The following is a 23,652-nucleotide window of genomic DNA, read 5'->3' on the forward strand; positions in this document are numbered from 1 at the left end:
CCATTCATCCATCATTCAAGCCCCTCGGAATCCTGGCTGTATCTGATACACCATCCATCATCCAATCCTGTCGCCCCATGAGAAGCGTAGTAACCCAGGGCTATATAGGCAAGTTGGTCATGACATTTAAGATGAGAGTGACGAGCCTCACTCATCCCTGAGTGGCATGACGTGAGCAATAAACCTCAACCATCCCTTGGATATAAACCTACACAGGCTCGATCTGATTGGAGCACCTTAATTACCCAATAAACCACCAGACCCCATAATTTGGTTATATGGTTACCACCCAGGATAGTAGAATGGTTTCCTGGTGTATAGGAAACCATTTGGCTTGTCACCCAGTGTACAGTTACCCACAGGCAGAAGGAAGAGGAAAGAATGAAGAAAAGAAAGAAAGAAGAGGGAGTGTAAAGTCACCCACAGGCAGAAGAAAGAGGAAAGAGTGAAGGAAAGAAAGACAGAAGAGGAAGGATGGAAGAGAGGAAATGGTAGACACCCAAAGCATCACTACAGTACATATTCACCAAGCCTTGCAGTTTCCTTTTCTCTTCACCTAACAATACAGTATCATCTGCAAACATAACAGGAAGTTTCCAGACACTGCTTCTCTCTCATTAGGGCCACTCGACCATCCACTGCACTACCTTGTATGTCATTTATAACCATCTATATACAAATTGAACAGCCATGGAGACATGGTACATTCCTGTTTCAGTCCAACATTCAGATACAAAAATTCACTCACTTCATCATCCACACACACTGCAGCCCTAGTGCCCTCATGCATACTCTTCACAGCATGCAGCAGATTCCCATTTGCTCCATGTATTTTTAATATTATCCACATTCCTTGTCTAGCCACTCTGTCATATGCTTTCATCAAATCCATGAAGGCTGAATACAACATCTTTCCCATCTCAAGAAATTTTTCCATTAAACACCTTAGGATGAATATCTGATCTACAAAACTTCTTCCCCTCCTTAAACCCCCCTGTCCTTCTCCTATATTTCCTGTTATTTCCCTGTCAATAAGTATCCTACCATAGGCCTTTCCTAGTACACTAAAAAGACAGATGGCCCTATGATTACCACACACTTTGTACAGGGGAATAATTATATCTGACTTCTAATCCTCTGGGACTCTACCTTCCTCCCAGGCCAATCTACCTATCTTCCATCCTACTGATCTCTTCCTCCCTTCTCATATCCCTCCTTTCCGTCTCCCAGTCATATATGGAAATTATCGATAGTTTGTTGCTCCACACTGACGATTTCATTTCTTTTCCTTCGGTGTTGAATTATAATTTTATAGTTTCATTTTGTGTATTTTTTATTTTTTTTATTTTTTATGACACTGGTGCCAAAAATATTTCTTGGCGAAGTAGGTGTGATGCTTGGTGGGGGTCTTTTACAGGTTGGTTTAGGTTTGGGTCTTCAAAGTTAGGTATAGTGGCTTAGGTGATTAATATTATGGAGGGTCTGGGGGGGCTAGGGCTGGACTAGGGCTGGGCCCAGAAATAGGGCTGAGCTAGGAATAGGGCTAGGGTTAAGGCTAGGGCTGGGGCTAGGGTTAGAATTGGAGTTAGGGCTAGGCTTGGGGCCAGGGATAGGGTTGGACTAGGGCAGGAGCCAGAGATAGGACTGGGATAGGGCAAGGGTTAGGGCTGAGGTTGGGACTAGGGCTGGGGTTGGATTGGGGCTAATACTAGAACAAGGACTGGAACTAATCCTAGGGCTAGGGCTTGGGCTGGTACTGGGGATTGGACTGGAACTGATGTTAGGGCTAGGGCTTGGACTGGGGCTGGGGCCAGGAAAAGGGCTGGGATGAAGATCAGAACTAGGTTGGGGCCATAGCTAAGATGGGTGAAGGCTGGGGCTGGAGTCAGGGCTAGGGCTGATACAGGGACTAGGGCTTGGACCAGTGAAACGACTAGAGCTTGGACGAGGGAGCACTGCACAGTCCTAAAATATCATTGACCCAAATTTCAGTATGGAAAATTAAAACTTTAAAACAAGACTGGTGAACTAAGGATAAGCAAAACAAACACAACAGTGCCAATGATAGTCTTCCAGAGATCCCAGCAAAATATAACACTGTTTATATCTTATCAATTATAAAGGCTCCAACATGCTTGCCTGTGTTGGCCTACCATATGCATTTTAAGTTATATTCAGTATTTAATATATTACATGAAACATGATAATTTTTATACATATACAGCAGTCTGATTTACATCTGACCAATGTTGAGCTGCTGATTAAAATCACAAGAATAAAATCTCTAAAATCACCTGGTTGCATCAAGAATAAAACTGAAGATAAAATTCATACCATAAGCAATGTCTTGCCCATACACAGGGTTAACCAAACTTGTTTCTAACCCTCTGTTGGGCAGAAGTCTTCACCTAAATAGAATTGTTTGGCAATGAACAGTAAAATATCATCAGGTCCTGTCCTACAATGGGTTGCAAAGAAATTCTATAAAATTTCAATCCTAACACTGAAATGTAGATTACTGTCTCTCATTCATTTTTACCTGAAGATTTCAAATGTAATACAGTATAGAACTTTAATAACTGACTTGGCTAGATGGAAGGGGACAAAATATTTTTACTGTACATTTCTGGGAATATATAGTGTGTCCATAAACAGCAACTTCCAACACTGATAAATCACTGAACAACAAAGCCATATCTATCCTGCTCATGAGTTGTGCAACCAAATACAATTGCTTTGAGAAGCCCCAGTCCATGGGTAGATCTCCGAGTTCCAAATGTAAAGAGGATGTCACTGATAGTCACAAACTGAGACGTAACAAAGAGAGGATACCTTCCAACCTTATTTAACACAACAACAATCTTGTATGTTTTGTTAGCTGAAATATACACAGGTCTATTAAATATTACCTGAACAGAAGTATTCCATGCAACACGTGCAGTAAAATGAGTGTAAGTAAGCCGGGCACCATCAGAGTCTTGTAAAAAGGCATATATTAACTCAGAGTATGTAGGATGTGATCCTTGCATACTTCCCTGTTGCTCAATACTCTCAGGGTTCAGCTGTGTAGGTACTTCCATACCATAAATACAGACATTTTTATCCACTGTAAATGTGAGAGAACAGTCAACCAACTGTTCATTTAACAGCACATCTGCCACAACCTCTCCAGCACATTCACAGCGAATATGAGGGCTTTCTCTGGGGCGACTGGAGCCTCTCATATCTAGTGATAGATTGGCAGGAGGTGTAGGCTCTTTCAGTCTTTTCTCACGGCTGTGAGAAAATGGTTCTGGAACTGTTGTCACTCCAGGTGCAGAAATGTTCATCAAAAGAGTGTAGCTTTCCTCCTGTGTTAGAAGGCCCGATACTGCAGGACCGTTCGCAAACTCAGTTGGGCTCAAGGTTAAAAACCTGAAAAAGACAAATAGGTTGTAATGTCTCATCCATCCATCATCTAATCTTGTGTTGCTCCATGGGGAGCGTAGGAGCCCGGGGCTAGGCAAGTTGGTTCCAACATTTATGATTGGAGTGACCAGCTTCACTCATCCCTGAGTGGCATTACATGAGCAATAAATCCCAACCATCCCTTGGATATAAACCTGCACCGGCTCAGACTGAGTGGAGCACCTTAATTACCCAATAAACTACCAGGCACCTTAATTGGTTATATGGTTACCACCTAGTGTAGTAAATGGCTTCCTGGTGTACAGGAAACCATTTGGCTTGTAACTCAGTGTAGAGTCACCCGCAGACAGAAAGAAGAGGAAAGAATGGAGGAAAGAATGACAAAAGAGGAAGGAAGGAAGAGAGAAAAGGGCAGACACCCAAAGCAACACTACATCTAGTAAGTGGATGGTGTACTGTCTCAAAGTACAAATAATAATTAAACAAACTGTCCACATGAACTGGGAGATTTTCATTTTCTTGCAGCCTAAGCTCAACAGTAGGAGAGAAGAATACTACAACTCTTCATCCTTTCTATAGCACTTCTATATGACTAGCACCATACTCTACTGTTTCTCATATTACCACTTACCAATGAGGACAGACAGATGGCAGTTTTAGGTCAAGTTAGCATGGAGAGAGTATAAATATAATGAAACAATATAAAAACCACTGTGCATGAAATGTTAGTCATAAAAATAACAGACTGACTACTACACTACATTGCCTAGAGTATTTTTAAAATAAAAATGATGGCATTGGTTTATCTCATAATGAGACTGAATAGTACAGCTGATGTTTTCTCTGGAATGGAACTTAACCAAGTGCACAAACCAGCTAATTACTCCCCAATAGTTACTGGGATCTGTTGGGAAACAAGAAATTCAAGATGTTTCATTATGACTAACACAAGTCTCAGCCTGGACCTGGCTCTGATTACACAAGAGTCTCAGCCTGGCCCTGGCTCTGCTTCCTTGTGGTAGAGGTGCTAATGAGGTGCCAACACAGTAATACTGTGCTCCCTGGGTGAAGCGGTTGCAGTGTCCACCCAGGAGCCAAACCTAATTTTTCCAAGCACCTTGCTGTGGGAAGGACCCTAGTCCGAACCAAAGAAGGCACCATCTGCCACGTGTGGATGCCACACCCCTAAACAGTGTACTGTACTGTACAGTCATCCATTATTTTTTGCAAGCGTGGTGGAATGATGAGGTGAAACGAGCTGTGGAACAAAAGAAGAAGGCAAATAGTGAATGGTTAGCGAGTAGAGGTAGGGAAGAAGATGAGAGAGAGAAGAGAGGGGTATATGTGAGCAGGAGAAGGGAGGTTAAGAGACTGGTGAAGGAGAGTAAGAAGAAAGTGGATGAAGAGTTTGGGAGGAATCTGAGTGTGAAATGGAGGGAAAGTAAGAAATTGTTTTGGAAGCAGGTAAAGAAAGTAAGGCAGTATGAAAGGGGAAATAGTAGGGGAGTGAAAGATAGGAATAATAGATTGCTGGTGGAGAAAGAGAAATTGAGGAGATGGAAGGAGCACTTTGGGGATTTGTTGAATGTAGAGAGTGAGAGCAGTGTGAGTATAAGTGGTTGGGGAATGGCTGGGAGAAGAAGAGATGAGAGGAGGGAGGAGGAGATCAGTAGGGAAGAAGTAGTGGAAGCGATGAAGAAGATTAAGTTGGGAAAGGCCCCAGGAATTGATGGAGTGTGTGGTGAAATGCTTAGGTATGGGGGTGAGATTGTTGTGGAGTGGATATGGAAGTTGTGTAGATTGGCTTGGGAAGAGGGAAGGGTTTCAGAGGACTGGATCAGGTATAATTGATCCTTTATACAAAGGAAAAGGGGAGAGAGAAGTATGTGATAACTATAGGGGTATTTGCCTTCTTAGTGTGACTGGTAAAATATATGGCAGAATACTTATTGATAGGGTTAGGCATATGACAGAGGAGCTAGTTGGAGAAGAACAAGGGGGATTTAGGAAGGGAAAAGGGGTGACTAAGGTTGTAATGTTGCATTTTCAATTTTACACACACACACATACACACACACATGTGTGTGTGTGGAATTGAAAATGCAACATTACTTGAATCCTTGCTGGTTTTGCATGCTCTCCAGCGATCCTTCCTTGTTTTTTTACTTTTTTTTTTTTTTTTTAGCGATTCCTATTCCCCATTTTTAAATTACTAATTTTTTATATACCATGTTAATACATCTGTCAACAGCTTCCTCTTCAACCACAACTGTACTAATCTTGCTATAAAAGGCATCTTTTACTGCTTGGTTTTCAGCCTCCATGCTTTCCTCCTGGATGCATATAGTAGGTCTTTTTCTTTACCACCTGCTCCTTCATTACAATGTCACATACCAATAATTGTGTTGCTGCACACACTCTTAGCTCCCTGTAATTTGAACATCCCTCACCAACCTCCCACCAGCCCTCCTGACCAGGAAATAGTCAATCTGGCTTCCATTATCCCCAGAATCATATACTGTAATCAGCCTACTCTCTCTTTTCCTAAAATGCATGTTGCATAGTCATATTTAATTGCTCTTCTGCATTCCTCATACCATATGCCATCCCCCATGTACCCCTTCATATTCTTAAGCTGCCTCACCCACATGGCCATATAAATCCCCAACCAAAACTACAATCTCATCATTCCCCAACCACACATATAAAGTCATACCAGAATCTATCTTTTTCTACATCCTCCAAGCCAGCCTGTTGTGCATTTGCCAATGTGACTGAAATCATGACTTTACCAAACAGTATTTTCACTGCTATAATCCTTTCATTTACTCACTGAAATAAAACTTGGCTATCTTTATCAGTGAGAGAAATACAGCCACTATGAACATCAACAAGGAAAACTGGACATCTGACTGTGTTTGGCCAATTATAATTGAATTCTAACTTATCACTATAGGTTATTAACCCCTTCAAGCCCATGATGTATTTTCTACTCTATTAATGTTACTACTAAAAAATTTCAAGTGGCGACCATTGTCCACTCACTTGATGCCGTGCTGCCTACTTCTTCCTTCACCTTCATCATTCATTTTCTGTCTGACCTCCTTTCTTCATATTTACTCATTGTTTCTGTCCCTTTTAATTACTGTTGTTTCCACTTCAGGTGGCTCAATGCTAGTGACAAACCTAATTGTTTCCTGTAACCCAGGAACCACTGACAATGCTGGATGGTAGCCATATAACTAAATAATGAGGTGATGTGGAGCCTATTATGGCGCCCCTTCTTAGCGGAGAGACTCATCTGCGGCTTCCATCCAGGAACCAAACCTCCACACCTTTCCCTGCGTTTCACTATGGTGAGGCGCTGTCTGCTGCACGGGAACATTGGTTCACTGCATGGGATGGCCCTGCAGGGGTGGATGCTTGCCTGTGGTTGATGTGTCTTCTCAACCTGACAGACCAGGTTACTCTACAATAACAACAACAATTTCATTCAACTTGTGGGAGATGCCTTGTGGTGAAGGGGTTAATGGAGGGTATATTTGACCACTCCAGTTTTTAAAGTCTCCTGCAGTTAATAAAACTGAAGATACCTGTATATAAACATGAAAGTGATACCATACTCCCTTCTCAGGAATCTCCATACTGAGAGGCTGATCATATTACAGCCGATATTTTCTATGAACTGGAATCTAAACCAACTGCAAAGTCAGTCCATTAATTTTTGACAGTTCCAGGAAACTGTTGGAAAAATACACCCACGATGCTTAATATGATTTATAACAATGTGAGAGTCTCAACTCGTGGCTGAATTTCCTGGCTGAAAGTGATGTCTGTTGTTAATTACCAAGCTAGCAGCCAAATTTCACTCTTGATGGTATCGCACCTAGGGCAGATGGTAGCCATCCATCTACAACCTGGATTTCAAAAATATATCTAACAAAATGCATCATCAGACTGAAGGGGAGTTAACAGGGCAATCATGCAGTGCTAGATCCAATGGAAACCACTTGGTATTAAACTCTTGCAAAGAATTCAAACTACTGTGCAGTGCTTAATGATTATCTAAGCACATCAACAGATTAACAATGATATCTGGAACACATTTAATGGATATGAGCTGATGATAATGAACTAAGGACTCATTCAACAGTTAGAACTGTGTTGTCTCCTTTCTGTCATACAGTACTGTATTTCTGACAGTGGAATTAACAATTATGTTGATAAAAACAACACACTATGGCCACTCAGCATCTGATCACCAATATAACTTTTGATGTGTAAATATCCAAGCTATGTGTAAATATCCAACCTCAAAACTCAAGAGCTGTCTTGCAACCCAGATACAAAAATCCATCTATCACCTATAGTTAGTAGCTTAATCCCATAAGGGGTGGCCACAAACAAACTGCCTCCATGTTGCTCTGTTCTCTACCATTACGATACCCTCCATCAAACTCACACCAGTCTCACTCATTCACCTCTCCACTCCTGCCCTGCATCTCATTCTTGGTCTCCCCCTCCCATTCTTGCCTCCAGCTCATTCACGTACACCCTGCTAGTCTGGCCTCTCATTTTCAATTCTCTCCAGAGGACCAAATCATCTGAAGCTACTGTACTTCTCTTAACACTTTCCAGCTCATCCACATCAACAGTGCACTGCACTCTAACTTCCTAATCTGTTTGTTTGTCTGTGACTCAACAGAATCTTGATCAATTAGAAATTATTCAAAAATTTAGCTTATAAAGGAAAGCATAACACACTGTGCAAAACAAACCTACACAAGCCAAAGACTACATGAAGAAAGAAGTCTTACCTGATAAAACCAATAAAGTCTGCAAGAACACTACGCTGGTTGGAGGGTATCACAGCCAGAGACTGTCTGGTACACTCCTGCCTTGCCCAGCGCACACACGCCTCCCAAACTGCTGCCTCACCCACTGTCATCAAATACTTTATGTGCATAATACTGTATTGAAATGGATGCAGGAGTATATAGAGGTTGGGGAAGTGGACTTTTGGATCACCACTTGGTGGTGGTCAGAATTAAAGTCTAAATAAAATGGAGAAACAGAAGATGGGAGGGACAGGAGGAAGTAGTACATACAAGGAGAGTGGAAAAGTTACAAGAGGATGGAAAACAGGCAGAATATAAGAAGGAAGTGGAGAAGCGATTGAGTAAATATAAATTGGAGCAGATGGGGGATGTGGAAGGTGTATGCAAGATATTTACTGAAGAAATCTGTGTAGCATGCAAGGTGGTGTGTGCAGCGATGAGAAGACAAAAGGGGGTGCAGGGAACAGCATGGTGGACTGAAGAGGTGAGAGAGGCTGTGGGACAAAAGAAGAAAGCATATAGTGAGTGGATGAGAAACAGAAGCGTGGAAGAAGTTGAGAGACAGAAGAGAGAGTTATATGTTGGGAGGACAAGAGAGGTGAAAAGATTAGTAAGAGAGAGTAAGAAGAGAGTGGATGAGGAATTTGGAAGGAACTTGATGTAAAGTGGAGGGAATGTAAGAAAATGTTCTGGAAAGAGGTGAAGAAAGTTAGACAGGGTGCCAAAGAAGTTAGCTGGGGAGTGAAAGATAAAAATGGTAGATTACTAGTGGAGAAGGGAGAAAATGTTAGCAGATGGAGAGAACACTTTAAGAAATTGTTGAACATAGAGAATGAAAGTAATGCAAGTATAAGTGACTGGGGAATGGCTAGGAGAAGGAAGGATGTGAGAAGAGAGGAAGACATCAGTAGGATGGAAGTTGTGGAAGCAATGAAGAAAGTTAAAATGGGGAAAGCCCCTGGAATTGATCGAGTGTGTGGTGAAATGCTGAAGCATGGGGGACTGAGAGTAGTAGAATGGATGTGGAAGATGTGCAGATTGGCCTGGGAGGAAGGTAGAGTCCCAGAGGATTATTCCCCTGTACAAAGGAAAAGGGGTAAAGGAAGTGTGTGGTAATCATAGGGGCATTTGTCTTTAGGCTTCACAGCCTGCTCCCAAGGCCCAGTAGTCCTCCTACATATCATACACCTCTACATGTCACCATTTCGGCGCTAACACCCACCGTCCATATTGAATACATGCTAGGGCTATCTCATACAGGACTGGTGTATTGGTATTAGCGGGGGTATTTTTACGACAAGTCTGCGGGTCTTCTGGTAGATCGGTAACGCCCGCTTTAGATGAAATTCAAATCCTTAAACTGTTCCCTACCCCAGCAGAGATTTGAAGCTGGGTCCGGTAGGATCGCATGCCACCTCTCTACCGATTGAGCCACTGCTTCTTAATGTAACAGGAAAAATATATGGTAGGATACTTATTGACAGAGTTAGGGAAATAACAGGGGAATTAGTTGGAGAAGAACAGGGAGGTTTTAGGAAGGGAAGAGGTCATTCTTAGATCTTTAGTGGAAAAGTTTCTAGAGAAGGGAAAGAAGTTGTATGCAGCCTTCATGGATTTGGAGAAAGCATATTACAGGGTGGATAGACAAGGATTGTGGAAAGTATTAAGAATATATGGAGTAGATGGGAAGTTGCTGAAGGCCATGAAGAGTATGTATGAGGGTGCTAAGGCTGCAGTGTGAGTGGATAGTGAAGTGAGTGAATTTTTCTATTTGAAGGTTTGATTGAAACAAGAATGTGTCATGTCTCCATGGTTGTTCAATCTGTACATGGACGGGGTTATAAAAGAGATACAAGGTAGGGCAGTGGATGTTGGAGTGGCCCTAGTTAGAGAGGGCAGTGTTTGGAAACTACCTGTACTGTTGTTTGCAGATGATACTGTGTTGTTATGTGAAGACGAAGGGGAACTACAAGGCTTGGTGGATGAGTTTGTGAGAGTGTGTACGAAACGGAATCTAAAGGTGAATGTAGGGAAGAGTAAAGTTATGGTCTTCGAGAAGAGTGAAATCAGTGAATGTACAGTGAGGCTGGATGAGGAGGAAATGGAAAATGTGAGTGCATTTCCTGGGTAGTGTGGTGAGTAAGGATGGAAGTTTAGAGGATGAAGTGCTTGAAAGGGTGCAACAGGGAGGAAAGGTTGCTGGTTCCTTGAAAGTGGTGATAAGAAACAGGGAAGTGAGCATGGAAGTGAAAAAGTTGCTACATGACAGTACTGTGATACCAACTCTAATGTATGGAGGTGAAACTTGGCCTTGTTGGAGGGACAGAAGTCAAGAGTGAGAGCAGTAGAAATGAGTTATTTGAGAGGAGCATGTGGAGTCACATGGAGAGACAGACTGACAAATGAGGAAGTGAAGGAGCGTTGTGGTGTGGATGTGATAGGAAGCGTTAGGAGAAACACACTGAGGTGGTTTGGACATGTGGAGAGGATGGAGAGTGAAAGACTAATGAGGAGAGCATATGTGAGTGAGGTGGAGGGGGGGAGGGGGAGGGGGAGGCCAAGGATGAGATGGACGGATGGAGTGGAGAGGTATATGAGGGATGGGGGTATGAGATGGGAGCAGGGCAATGAAAGGGCGGGGTACAGGGTGACACGGAGACGATCTGTTTGTGGCCACCCCTTACGGGATTAAGGTGTCTGGCAATAGACAGATAGATAGAAATGCATTTACAGCAGTGCTCAGAACCAGCAGTGAAAATACAATCTGCTCTGAATGATCAGGCATATATAATCTCAAAATCTCCAATCCAGTTTAGAACTGATGTTTTGTCGCACTCATTTTTACTATACGGTAATTCATCATTAAAGATCTGCTTTATGCATTCAGTTCTAGATTTGATTTATGCACTCAGTTCTCCATCATCCCCTATATCATTCTGCATCCAAGCAAAAGCTTGTTATGCCATTCATGAGTTTACAATCTACATCATGCATACCAATACATCCTGTTACCCTCCATATTGTCCACCCCAATATACCTTGCCATAGTCTTCTTCAGGCTCCATAAAGGCTATTATACTGTCACTCTTAACTTAGAGTGGTAGGTGGTGGTAGCCATCATCCACTCACTTGATGTAATGCAGCCTACTTTTCCTTCCCCCTTCTCATTTTCCCTCTGTGTCTGCCCGCGTCTTTTCCTGCTTCTCCCTTTCCATCTTGTAGCCATTTATAATTATTCTTTCCACTTCAGGCGGCACTACACTTTGTGACAAGCCTAATGGTTTCCTGTAACCCCCAAAAAAACACTTACAGTGCTGGGTGGTAACAATATAACCAGTTTACGGGGTGAAGTGGAGCCTACTATGATGCTCATGTTAACTCGCTGGAGACACAAATGCGGCATCCACCAAGGAACTATACCTCCATGCTATTCCCAGTGCCTTGCTGTGGTGAGGTGCTGTCAGCCATGAAAGATCAGCAGCTCACTGCACAGGGCAACCTTACAAGGGCAGCTACTTGCCTGCAGTTGATGGATCTGCTCAACCAGACAGACTCAGGTCAATTAACAGCAATAACTCTCAACTTGGGTGTGATATTCATCATTTAGTTGCTATTTCCCATAGCTATGAGAAAGACAACGCTACAACTATACATCCTTTCCACTGCACTGTATCATAACTACCATCATATTTTAGTGTCGATCTCCTGTTATAGTTTAGAATTTGGGATGCTGAGATGGCAATATTAGGCATGTTAAAGTACAGTACAAGAATATAGTATTCATATCCCTGATGGTGAAATTCTTCCAGTGAAGATGAAAGAATCTGCCCCAATGAATAACAGGCAAACAACGAATATTACTCTTTTAGATCTTCCAGTACCTTCACTTGTCAGTTATGAGGATTAATGCAAGGGAAGAAGACTGCACCATTCATTCAGATGGCAAAATTATGATTTCAGATCAATATGACTGAGAAGATATACAGCACATATATTACACAACAGTGACCTATAACAAGACAATCCCCCAAAACAAAATAACTCACCAGGATCCTCATTAGCCTGCCTCAGCAACTTTGCACTAGAATACTAGATCCACTTGGTTGGTAATCCTCGAGCAGGGATGGGCAAGCTTGGGCAGACCAAACCTAGTAGCACTTGCTAAGTCTCAAATCAGGGGAAAGAATAGTCGATGTCAAGCATCCAACAACTTAATGCAGGACTTCAGTCGATGTCATGCATCCAACAACTTGATGCAGGACTTCAGTCGATGTCAAGCATCCAACAACTTGATGCAGGACTTCAGCCACAAATGAGAAGCCCTCAACTCTGGCAGCCACAAGAGAGTAGAAATATGGCTACCACTGAGAACAGAAGGGCATCTACATTATCCCAAACTCCATAATTGAACAAAAGGAGAAAGATAAACTTCAGACACCATGACAACACCAAAGAGGGAAGGCCACCAAAGCATGATGTTATCCATCCATCACCTAATCCTGTGCTGCCCCAAAAGGAGCATAGGAGCCCGGGGCTAGGCAAGTTGGTCCTGACATTTAAGATGAGAGTGACCAGTCTCACTCATCCCGGAGTGGCATTATGTGAGCAGTAAACCCCAACCATGCCTTAGATATAAACCAGCAATGGTTCAATCTGACTGGAGTGCCTTAATTACCCACTAAACCACCAGGCGCCATAATTTGGTTATATGATTACCACCCAGCATAGTAAATGATTTCCTGGTGTACAGGAAACCATACGGCTTGTCACTCAGTGTTGAGTTACCCACAGGCAGAAGGAAGAGGAAAGAATGAAGGATAGAAAGACAAAAGAGGGAGTGTAAAGTCACCTGTACCCAGAAGGATGTGGAAAGAATGGAGTAAAGAAAGAAGAGGAAGGAAGGAATGGAGGGAGGAGAGGAAAAGGCAGACACCCGAGAGCAGCACTACAATGAGTGAGTGGCTGTTGAGTACCCCCACCTATCACAAACATTTCACTTACAGTATTTATAAAAAACACACACTCGTCCATACCTCTATACTATTTACACTTTCCCATACACTTGCTCAGTAATCATGCTCAGAGTGATACTCACAAAAACATTTAGGGCATAGGGGTGCCTTGCACTCTGCACACTGGTAGGCTGTCTCTTTTCGTGCTGGTGGATGGCGTTTGGTCATGTTAAAGACATGGCACTGCCTGTATGCCTAACGACTTGCTGTGGTATGGCCAATATCTACCAGCCTGTGCCGCCAGAAATACTCTGCACTACTTAGCCTGTCCGTTGTGGCCACTGTCCCGTACCTGGCACCTGTGCAGTTGAAAATTCTTCAAGGAGTTCGCGTGCAACCTCTCTCTCAAACTCTTGTAGAGAGAGAGGTTTCCTGATGAGCTCCTTGAGCAGTATAAAACTGTTCAGGACAGTGATATCAAGATGTAAAAACACCTTCTTGTACCACCTACAAGAATCACGTAGGAAATCAACCTCACCATTATGTGTGTCCAATTTATCAACAAGTCGCATGTTGATACTATAATCATTGACAGCATTTGGCTTCAACATGGGTTCCCTGATCCTGTGGTCTGTTTTTCCAGTTTCCTCAAACACATCCTTATTTACTCTTAAGAACATGTTAACCTGTCTCTTGTCATGCGAGAGAAGGGGTAACATGTGCCCACATTTCTTGGTAAGGTCTCCTTTCTCAGTATTTGCTGGAAATACAGGGAAATTCTTTCTGTTTGCCCTAACAATTCCACAGGACCCAGTATCGTGTTCAAGCAAATACTTGGTTCACGCCAGGGCAGTGTAATAATTATTGGTGTACAGAATGTGGTGCCTGTTGAAATACCTTTCCATCAGCACTCGCGACTGATGCCAAGAAATTGTGAGGATCGTCACTAGGTATATCAACATCTGTTGCTAAATAAACTATCCCATCAAGCACAAATCCAGTCTTGTGGTTGCAAAGGAAAAGAATTTCAGGCCAAAGCAGTGATGCTTGGACGGCACATACTGAATAAATGCCAGCCTGCCCCTGAATAACACCAGCAACACGTCAATTACCACTTTCTGAAACAGATGAAAAACCCTGGAAAATGACTCCTTGAGCATTGTTAGGATGGGTCTAATTTTCCATAACCTGTCATTCAATGCAGGCCAATTATTTCTACTTAAATGGAGGAACCTTGGGATAGCCAAGTACCTGTCACGGGTCATATACTTACCGATGACAGATGTGCCCACGAGTTCATCCATCATCCAATAGTCACAGAGCACATGTTTTCTTACGTGCGCCATCAACATGGTAAGGGCTAGGCACACAAACAACTCCCCCACCTCCACAAGTTGCCAGTCCCTCATGTGTGTGCTTTTGCTGGCAGCCACATCCAGCCATTGCACATACATTCCCTGGTGGAAATTTACTTCTTCCACCAGGTACTGCATTACTGAGGTCATGAATATCGCCCTGAATATACAGTACTGCTAATAGTCCAGGGCATGGGGGGAAGCCCATCCTCCAGCTCACCTGCTCCTTCCTCGTCAAACACTGGCACAGACGGCTCAAATCCTGCTCCATCCTCCCAGACAAAAGTATTCACTCTACCCATACCTGGTAAAGCGGCCCATCTGCCATGTGCAGGACGTTTTTTCTGTGTACATGCATGCCCACGTACACACCCACGTGCACGTCCATGGGCAGGGGGTCAGAAGGAATGAGAGGGAGAGGTGTGGGAGGTGGGGGAGTAAAGGGGTGATGACTCACCTGACGTGGTCTATCCCTGGAGAGACGCTTGGTGCTGAATAACACCATGAGGGGCTCGTGTGGAAACTTCCACTCCTGAAGGGCCTGGTTGTGGTGATTCCGCCCTTGAGGTGCTCAGCTGAGGTGAAGGTGGACGTTCGAGAGTGAGATGTCAGTGAGCAGGTGGCGAGCATGACGGTGAAACTGCTTGTTGGAGTTTATTCCACAGATGACTGCCAACTCCACGCTCACCTGTTTGGTGTGCTGGGTCATCTACCTCCTCCTCCTCAGTGAACTTGTCACTGTCAAAGGCCCTGCCCTCCTCCTGCAGGCGTTCGAGTGCCTTCTCTGGCATCTGAGAGTGGGTAGGTGTCGGAGGGCGAGATAGGTCGCTCTCAACATGATAGTTCCTTCTCTCCTCTGAGGATGTGCTCTCACTAAGTGTCCGTGAAGACATGGTCTCATCCAAGGCACAACTGATGGCACTATCACTAAGCCCTTTCCCCAGCACTAAAATGTTCGTGGAGGTTGATGATGCCATCAGCCGTACGCGTGGTGGTATGGAATCGGATGATGATGAAGAAAAAGACATGGCTCCTCACGCTACCAGTGCTGTGTACAGACTGAGCCGCACATTCGTGGGGTACCTGGGGGTCCTACCTACTCTAAGGGTGTCATAGAAAATGGTCACGAGTTCAAAGAGTGGCGGGAAGGTGCTTGCGGTATATTCCGTCAGCCGTTGGCGCTCCATGCCCTGAATCGTGACGGCTATACACGTCAGCTTGCGCTTAGGGATTAAGAATGACAGATGGGGGGATAGGGGTATGCGGGAGGATTGGGAGCTGGGATAGAGGTGGGTGGAGTTCGTTTTGTCCACCGCCCTCCTATCTTCCCTGGGTATGCAAGGGTAGGAAGGAGGCACCCCTGAGCAGAAATTAGTGTTCATGAGTGTACATGTAGTACAGTAATACAGTATATACATAATATAATTATTATCATACTCACCTAGTGTTGGCAATGCTACAAAAGCCACAAACTCAACCATCATGCAGAAGTAGGGTATATTTCACAGCACTACAGCAACAAATGAGGCACAGGGGGAAGTAGGGCGATAGTTGGCTTGGCACGTTGGGCAGGATGCTCCGCAGTGCACTGTGATTGGCTGGTGTGTGTTGCTGTGCTGCAGGGTCTGCCTGCATGCCTACTGGGTCCCATGTCTGAGCCAGATGATACACATTGCTGAGAAAAATGCACAGTACCACCGACTGCTTCCTGTTTTGGCACCAGATATTGGCAAATTCCATCTGATACTGTTTTATTATAGCCGAGCAAACAGCACCGGATATTGCACTGGGCCGGTTATTGTGACGACGGATAACCGAGAGTTTACTGTAAGCAATATGTTTGAAAGAAATATAAGTTATGATGATGATGATGATGTCACCTCACTAACAGAAGACAGCTTGTACTCTTAGTTTTTCAAATAGACATGTCAGTTCTGCAAAAATGTTCCTCAGTCTGTCTTTTTTTCCATGACCTTCCTTCAGTGGCAGAAGTTCAGACATAAATAGTACTTGCTAAATAGTTATCATTCTGGGTTAATAGATTTTTTACAAGAAAAATTATTACCATTCAAACCTTGATGTATCAAGCACAATATAAAATGAACATCCCGCTGCTGCTATGACACTACCGGTTCTGTATTTCAAAAACAATGAATAGCTCACCACTCAGAGTGTCTTGTTGTAGCACTTTGCAAAGGGTCACAGCATCAATGCTCTCAAAAGAAGGATCTTTCAGAACTTGGCCTGTGTCCTTCTGGATGATCTGAAAATATACAATTATGAGGAGGCGCTTTCAACAAAAATAAAATACAAAAATGTGTCTAAATGACTTACTTCCACCAAGCAGGGACAATGCCTTTGTCCATAGGTGAAGAAGCAAAAATGGATACAATAATAATAATAATAATAATAAAAATAATTTCCTGTACACCAGAAAAACATGTTCTACTTTGGGTGGTAACCATATAACCAAATTTTGGCGCCTGGTGGTTTAATGGGTAATTACAGCGCCCCAATCGGATTGAGCCGGTGCAGGTTTATATCCAAGGGGTGGTTGGGGTTTATTGCTCATGTAATACCACTCAGGGATGAGTGAGGCTGGTCACTCTCATCTTAAATGTCAGGACAAACTTGCCTAGCCCCAGGCTCCTGCGCTTCTCATGGTGCAGCGTAGGATTGGATGATGGATAATAATAATAATAATAATAATAATAATAATAATAATAATAATACTGTAATCCATCCATCCATCATGCAATCCAGTGTTGCCCCATGAAGAGCGTAGAAGCCTGAGGCTAGGCAAGCTGGTCCTGACATATAAGATGAATGTGATCAGCCTCACTCATCCCTGAGTGGCATTACATGAGCAGAAACCATTTGGCTTATCACTCAGTGTAGAGATACCCCCTGATAGAAGGAAGAGGAAAGAATGAAAGATGTAAGTTCAGATGAGGAAAGAAGGAAGCAAGAGAGGAAAGGGCAGGCACCTGAAAGCAGCACTACATCGAGTGAGTGGATTGGGAGCACCCTCACCATTATAATAATAATTCATTCATCATTTAATCCAGTGTTTCCCCATGAAGAGTGTGGGAGCCCGGGAGGCAAGTTGGTCCTGACATTTAAGATGAAATTGACCAGCCCCACCCATCCCTGAGTGGTAATACGTGTGCAATAAACCCCATACACCCCTTGGATATAAACCTGCACCGGCTCAGTCTGACTGGAGTTCCTTAACCCTATCAGGTTTCTGGGCCGGGCAGTTTAATTCTGTGCTAGAGTCAGCCACTCATGCTGATCCACATCTTCGCGGCCCGATATTTTACTTTGATCGCTCCATGTAAGTACACTTTTCATGATAGAATGTTGGTTTTGGTGTCATTTTAAAGCTGAATAGTTTTACTTTATCATAGTATGTTCAAAAAGAGAGAACAAAGAAAATAAAATGTCAAAATGACGAGTTGAAGTTAGGCAAAAGGGAAAAATTTGTACCTTGCCATAGAAAAATATTTGGCAAAAAATAATGAGTAAAGATATGTAAATTTGGTTTAAACCATGAAAAAATACAATAAATTATCTTTGCAATGATATATAGATTATGGTAATTTTTGCATTTCTTTGTGCAGTAATGCAAAAGGAAAGCGATGCACAATTTTATTTTAGTCTCGGCTGCATATTCGCTTTGTGAAGTCTTTCTCTGATCGGTCAGTGTAAATACACTTTTTATGATAGGATGCTGGTTGTGGTGTTATTTTGAAGCTGAATAGTTGTACTTTATCATATTATGTTCATAAAAGGAAAACAAAGAAAATTACCGGTAAGTCAAAATGATGAGTCGAAGTTAGGCAAAAACCAAAAATTTTATATCTTGCTGTAGAAAAATATTCACCAAGAATAAAGTTATAAGGAAACAAAGCCATGAGTCAGACCAGCTGTGCAGTACCGCCACGCACAGAGCAACCATTTCGTGACATCATGCTCGAGCCTCTTTGTTATGATGCATAAACGTGATTGTAGGTAAATATTTTACAAAAGTTTCTCTAAATGACGATCAAAAGCGTCATCAGAATCTCTGAGGTTGGATTTGAAATGACGATCGAAATAGTCATTGGAATCTCAAAGGGTTAATTGCCCACTAAACCACCAGGTGCCATAATTTGGTTATATGGTTACCACCCAGCATAGTAACTGGTTTCCTGGTGTACAGAAAACCATTTGTCTTGTCACTCAGTGTACAGTCACCCATAGGCGGAAGGAAGAGGAAAGAATGAAAGAAAGCAAGACAGAAGAGCAAGGATGGAAAGAAGGAAGAGAGGAAAGGGCAAGCATCCGAAAGCAGCACTACTTTGAGTGAGTGAATGTTGAGCGCCTCAACAAACCTCTGATCATCATCATCATCATCATCCAGAACTCCTTTCCCACCCTAGGGCAGGGTGAGGAGTAGCTGGGTTGTGTCCCCCATATTCCAATATCACATCATCATCATCATCGTCATCCGGACCTCCTTTCCCACCCTAGGGCAGAGTGAGTGCAATGTCCAGACAGCCCAAATTTGTCCAATCCAATGGGCCAGGCTTCCATTCACTCAACATTCAAGACCCTGGAATCCTGGCTCTATCGGATAAGCCAAAAATATTCACCGTGATCTGTAGCTTCACATAAATGTATCCAACTGAGTCAATCCGGACATTGCCACGTTAAAAAGGGGTGCCAAATCCCTGATCATGCACTTCTTCTCACAACATTCAACCAGCCAGCTCGATCTCTTTTCAGTTCCCTACCCTGACTGACTTCCAAACCTCTCTTGCTCACACACTCATCCACCCTATCCTCTCTACCTTCTCCTTGGCCTACCTCACCTCCTCTCTCCTTCAAATACACTCAGATATACCTTTTTCACCACTCTATTCTTATCCATTCTCTACACATGACCATACCATCTCAGTACACTCTCTTTGATTCTGATGTCCACCGACTTCCTTGCTTCACACCTTTCACAAATGACATTACTGTATTTCATATCCTGTCCACCCTCTGTACAACACATACATTCCTCAGCAGTCCCATCTCCACTGCTCTTACTTTTTATTTTCATTCCACACCATAGTCTCACATCCATATGTTAAAGTAGGTACTAACACTCCTTCATGTAAGCCTCGCATAGCTGCAACACTCCAGCCTCTATTTCTTATCAAGGCCTTCATTGCACCAGCTACCTATCTTCCTTGTGTCACTCTACATTCCATTTCTTTTGCACATTTTCCTCTCTCTTCCACTGTACCCAGGTACTTGAACTCTATCACCAATTCCAGTCTCTCTCCATTCACTGTAACATCGCACTGGGTGTCACCTTCTCTCTCAATATCCATCACTTTACTCCTTTCTACATTTACTCTCAAGGCACGACACTTACAGACATCAGCAAAACTCTGCACCAGCCCACCAAGTTCTTGTTCAGTACTTGCAAGAAATCATCAGCATACAACAAATTTGAGGTATTCCATCCATCACCGTTCATTACCAACGCCATCCCACTCTCCATTACTCATGTTTTTACTTCTCTTATCACCCCATCCATATATACACTGAACAACCATAGGGACATCACACAACCTTGTCACACACCCACACCAATTGTGAACCATTCACTTAGATGTCCATTAACCCTTACACATGCTTCACCACCACCACAAAAACTCTTGATGGCACCCAGCAGCCCACCATCCACACCGCACATGTGCAAAACTTTCCACAATCCTTCTCCGTCCACTTTGTCGTATGCTTTTTCCAGATCCATGAATGCCATAAACACCTTATGGTCCTTCTCACAAGCCTTCTCTGCTCTCTCTCTCATTGCAAATATTTGATCCCTGCCCCTCCTACAGCCACCCTGTTCATCACTCATGAGGACTTCTAATATCTCTCTTACTTTCTCTACAATAATTCCTCCATATACCCTCCTTACCACACTCAATAAACTTATGCCACAATAATTCTTGCACTCACATTGCTCGCCTTTATTTTTGTACAGGGGTACAATCACAGCCTTTTTCCACTCTGCTAGCACAGTTTCACTCATCCATGCCATCTTACCTATCTCCAACAAGCACTTCATTCCACTCTCTCCACTACACTTACACATCTCTGCATACACCTCATCAACCCCAGCTGCTTTCCCATTTTTCAGCCGCTTCACAGCACCATTCACCTGTGCGAGTGTCATGTATCCTGGCACTGCATTCCTTCTCTGCACACCCCCAAAACCAATCATGTTGACAGCCGCTCTGCTCTCTCTATTCCCATTCATCAAGCTTTCAAAATATTCTTTCCATCTGGTCCTTACTTCATCCCCATAGGTTAATAATCTACCACCTACTGTACATCCTTCACACCATCACATTTCTTTCTGCTTTCACTTCTACATTTCTGCACCTCTTTCCTGAATAACTTCCATTTTCAGAGTAGTTTGCATTAATTTCTCTTCCTAGATCATCATTTACCTTCTTTTTCCTCTTCACTAGTCTCTTTACATGCTTCATGCTCACAATATATTCAGTTCTTATTTCAACTGAACCCCTCTCCTGTAACTACATTAGCCACTTCTTCGTCATTTCCTCCACTGCCCTCTTAACCTCCTCATCCCACCATGCCATACCTTTCTTCTTTGCTGTCACTCTTGCCACACCACACACTGCTTTAGCATTCCTAACTAAGCAATCCCTATATGCATTCCACAGGCTGTCCAGATCCATTTTATTCCAATTCACAGATTCTAATTCCTCCTCTACTTTGGTCCTGTAATCAGCTGCCATTTCTTTGATCCTCAGCTTCTCAACTTTCAGTCTTTCTCCCCGACCACTCCTCTCTCCTGATCCACCTCACTCCTCTCAGCCTGATCTTGCATACCACAATCATATGATCTGACAGACCTCCACATCGTCCTCTCACGGCCCTCGTATCAGCAACCATTCCCAACATCGACCTTTCTACAAGCACGCAATCGATCAGGCTTCTTTCAACACGATCCCCATTCCCTCTATACCATGTATATTTATGTGCATCTTTGAGTTACAAATGCACAACCTCCTCTCCTGACACATATCCTTTAGTCTATCTATCTATCTATTGCCAGACACCTCAAACCCGTTCGGGGTGGCCACAAACAAATCGCCTCCACATCGCCCTGTCCCCCACCATTTTACTGCCCTGCTCCCAGCTCACACCCCCCTCTCTCATATACCTCTCCACCCCATCCCTCCATCTCATCCTCGGCCTCCTCCTCCCTCTCCCCCCCTCCACCTCACTCACGTACACTCTCTTCGTCAGTCTTTCACCGCCATCCTCTCCACATGGCCAAACCAACTCAGTGTATTCCTCCTAATGCTTCCTATCACATCTACATCCACACCACAACGCTCCTTTATATCCTCATTTGTAAGCCCGTTTCTCTATGTGACTCCACAGGCTCCTCTTAAATAACTCATTTCCACTGCTCTCACTCTTGACTTGTGCCCTTCCAACAACATCCAAGCTTCACTTCCATAGGTTAGAGTTGGTATCACAATACTGTCATGTAGTAACTTTTTCACTTCCATGCTCACTTCCCTGTTTCTTATCACTGCTTTCAAGGAACCAGCAAGCTTTCTTCCCTGCTGTACCTTTACTCACTTCCCATTATCATTTTCTCCTGGTACTCCATAACAACCCATTATGTCATCCTCAGGACCAGTGCCTACTCTTCCATTCATATCCCCCATTATGATCACTTTATTGCTCCTGGGTATTTCTCCCACTACTTCATCCAGCTCATCCCAAAACCTGTCTTTATCTTTCTCTCACTCCTGTCCTCACATGGTGCATATGCTACAATCACTGCCACTTTCACCTTCTCAAACTTGAACTTGACATACATACACCTCGAGCTGACAAATTTGTAGTCTCTCATTCCACTCTGCCACACCTCATTCATCAACAAAGCAACTCCTTCCCAGCATCTTCCTCGCCCATTCATTCCCGATCTTACACATTTCACACCCTCCCACTCCTCCACCTCACATCTTTTCATCTTCGTTTCACACACTGCCATCATGGCATATCTCACACTCTTGAACATATTCACCACTTCCACCCTCTTGCTCTCCTTTTTCATACTTCTCACATTCCACATGGCCATATGAATCTGCCCATTTGGTTGCAGGTATTGGGCCCTGTGAGGCTCTTTGAAATGTCTCCCATGATTAAGTGATTTTAGACAGAGGAATCTGGGGGACACTTAACCTGGCCAAAAACCCCGGTTATGTGAATATCACTCAGCGTAGTAAATGGTTTCCTGGGTACGGGAAACCATTTCAATGTAAGGACATATTTAAAGTAGGAAATACACTTGGGGGGTGAGTTTTCTGATGGGCCCAGTCCCTATTATCTTATTTCCCATAAGGTCAATGCCCCAACTTTTGCAGCACTTTTCATGGTCCCTATTAGGCATGAAACCTGGTGCCTTACTGTACAGTACAGCCCTCAAAATGACAGGTATTTCTGGAAGTTGCCAATTCTGTGCAGTTATGATCGATGTAACAAATGGGCAAAGGTTGATGTGGCTAGATAGAAAAACTGATTTATGTGACTGTAGATATAAAAGTAAATAAGAGCGTAGTGTTGATTTTAACCCGCCCCATCCTGACCAATTTTCCACCACTGACCCCCCCCCCCTCAAAGTCCTGACCAATTTTGGAAAAAATTTTTTTTTGGCTCAAACCTCCGCTTTTGGTGTGAAACATTGAAAATTCATAGAGAAATCGTTCACCTGAGGTTTAAAATGCTGAATACAGGTAGAAGTACCCCTTACCTTACCGTGTTTTCTATCAGGCTGGCTCCAAAGAAAATGAGTTCTATGGGAAGGTAACTATTCCACACCACTCATAAACGGTATTTATTTATTTATTTGGTACGAATTTATATGCAGTACGAGAGTATATTGGTTTTCATGCAGTAATATAGGTAATATAAGTATTGTTTCACTCACCAAAAACATCAACATACCTGACCTTTTTTGGCAACATTACCTGATCATCATTTCTGACTGTTTCTTCCTCTAATGCTACG

The 23,652-nt window shown here is 43.3% G+C and overlaps 1 protein-coding gene across 2 annotated transcripts in view; it reads right to left on the reverse strand.

Moving 5' to 3' along the window:
* Positions 1-1,412: 1,412 nt before the first annotated feature.
* LOC145401186 (BTB/POZ domain-containing protein 2) overlaps positions 1,413-23,652 on the reverse strand; it is a 37,738-nt gene continuing 15,498 nt past the window's right edge. For both annotated transcript variants that reach the window (XM_080273490.1, XM_080273491.1), the window contains exons 5-7: positions 16,717-16,816; positions 8,226-8,349; positions 1,413-3,414 (exon numbers count right to left, since the gene is read on the reverse strand). In XM_080273490.1, coding sequence (XP_080129616.1) covers positions 2,676-3,414; positions 8,226-8,349; positions 16,717-16,816 — 963 coding nt within the window. In that variant the 3' untranslated portion in view covers positions 1,413-2,675. The remainder of the gene's footprint in view (positions 3,415-8,225; positions 8,350-16,716; positions 16,817-23,652) is intronic.

Source organism: Coenobita brevimanus, chromosome 55, assembly GCF_032717465.1.
Source record: "Coenobita brevimanus isolate Jiangsu-jjx chromosome 55, ASM3271746v2, whole genome shotgun sequence".
Taxonomy (NCBI): Eukaryota; Metazoa; Arthropoda; class Malacostraca; order Decapoda; family Coenobitidae; genus Coenobita; species Coenobita brevimanus.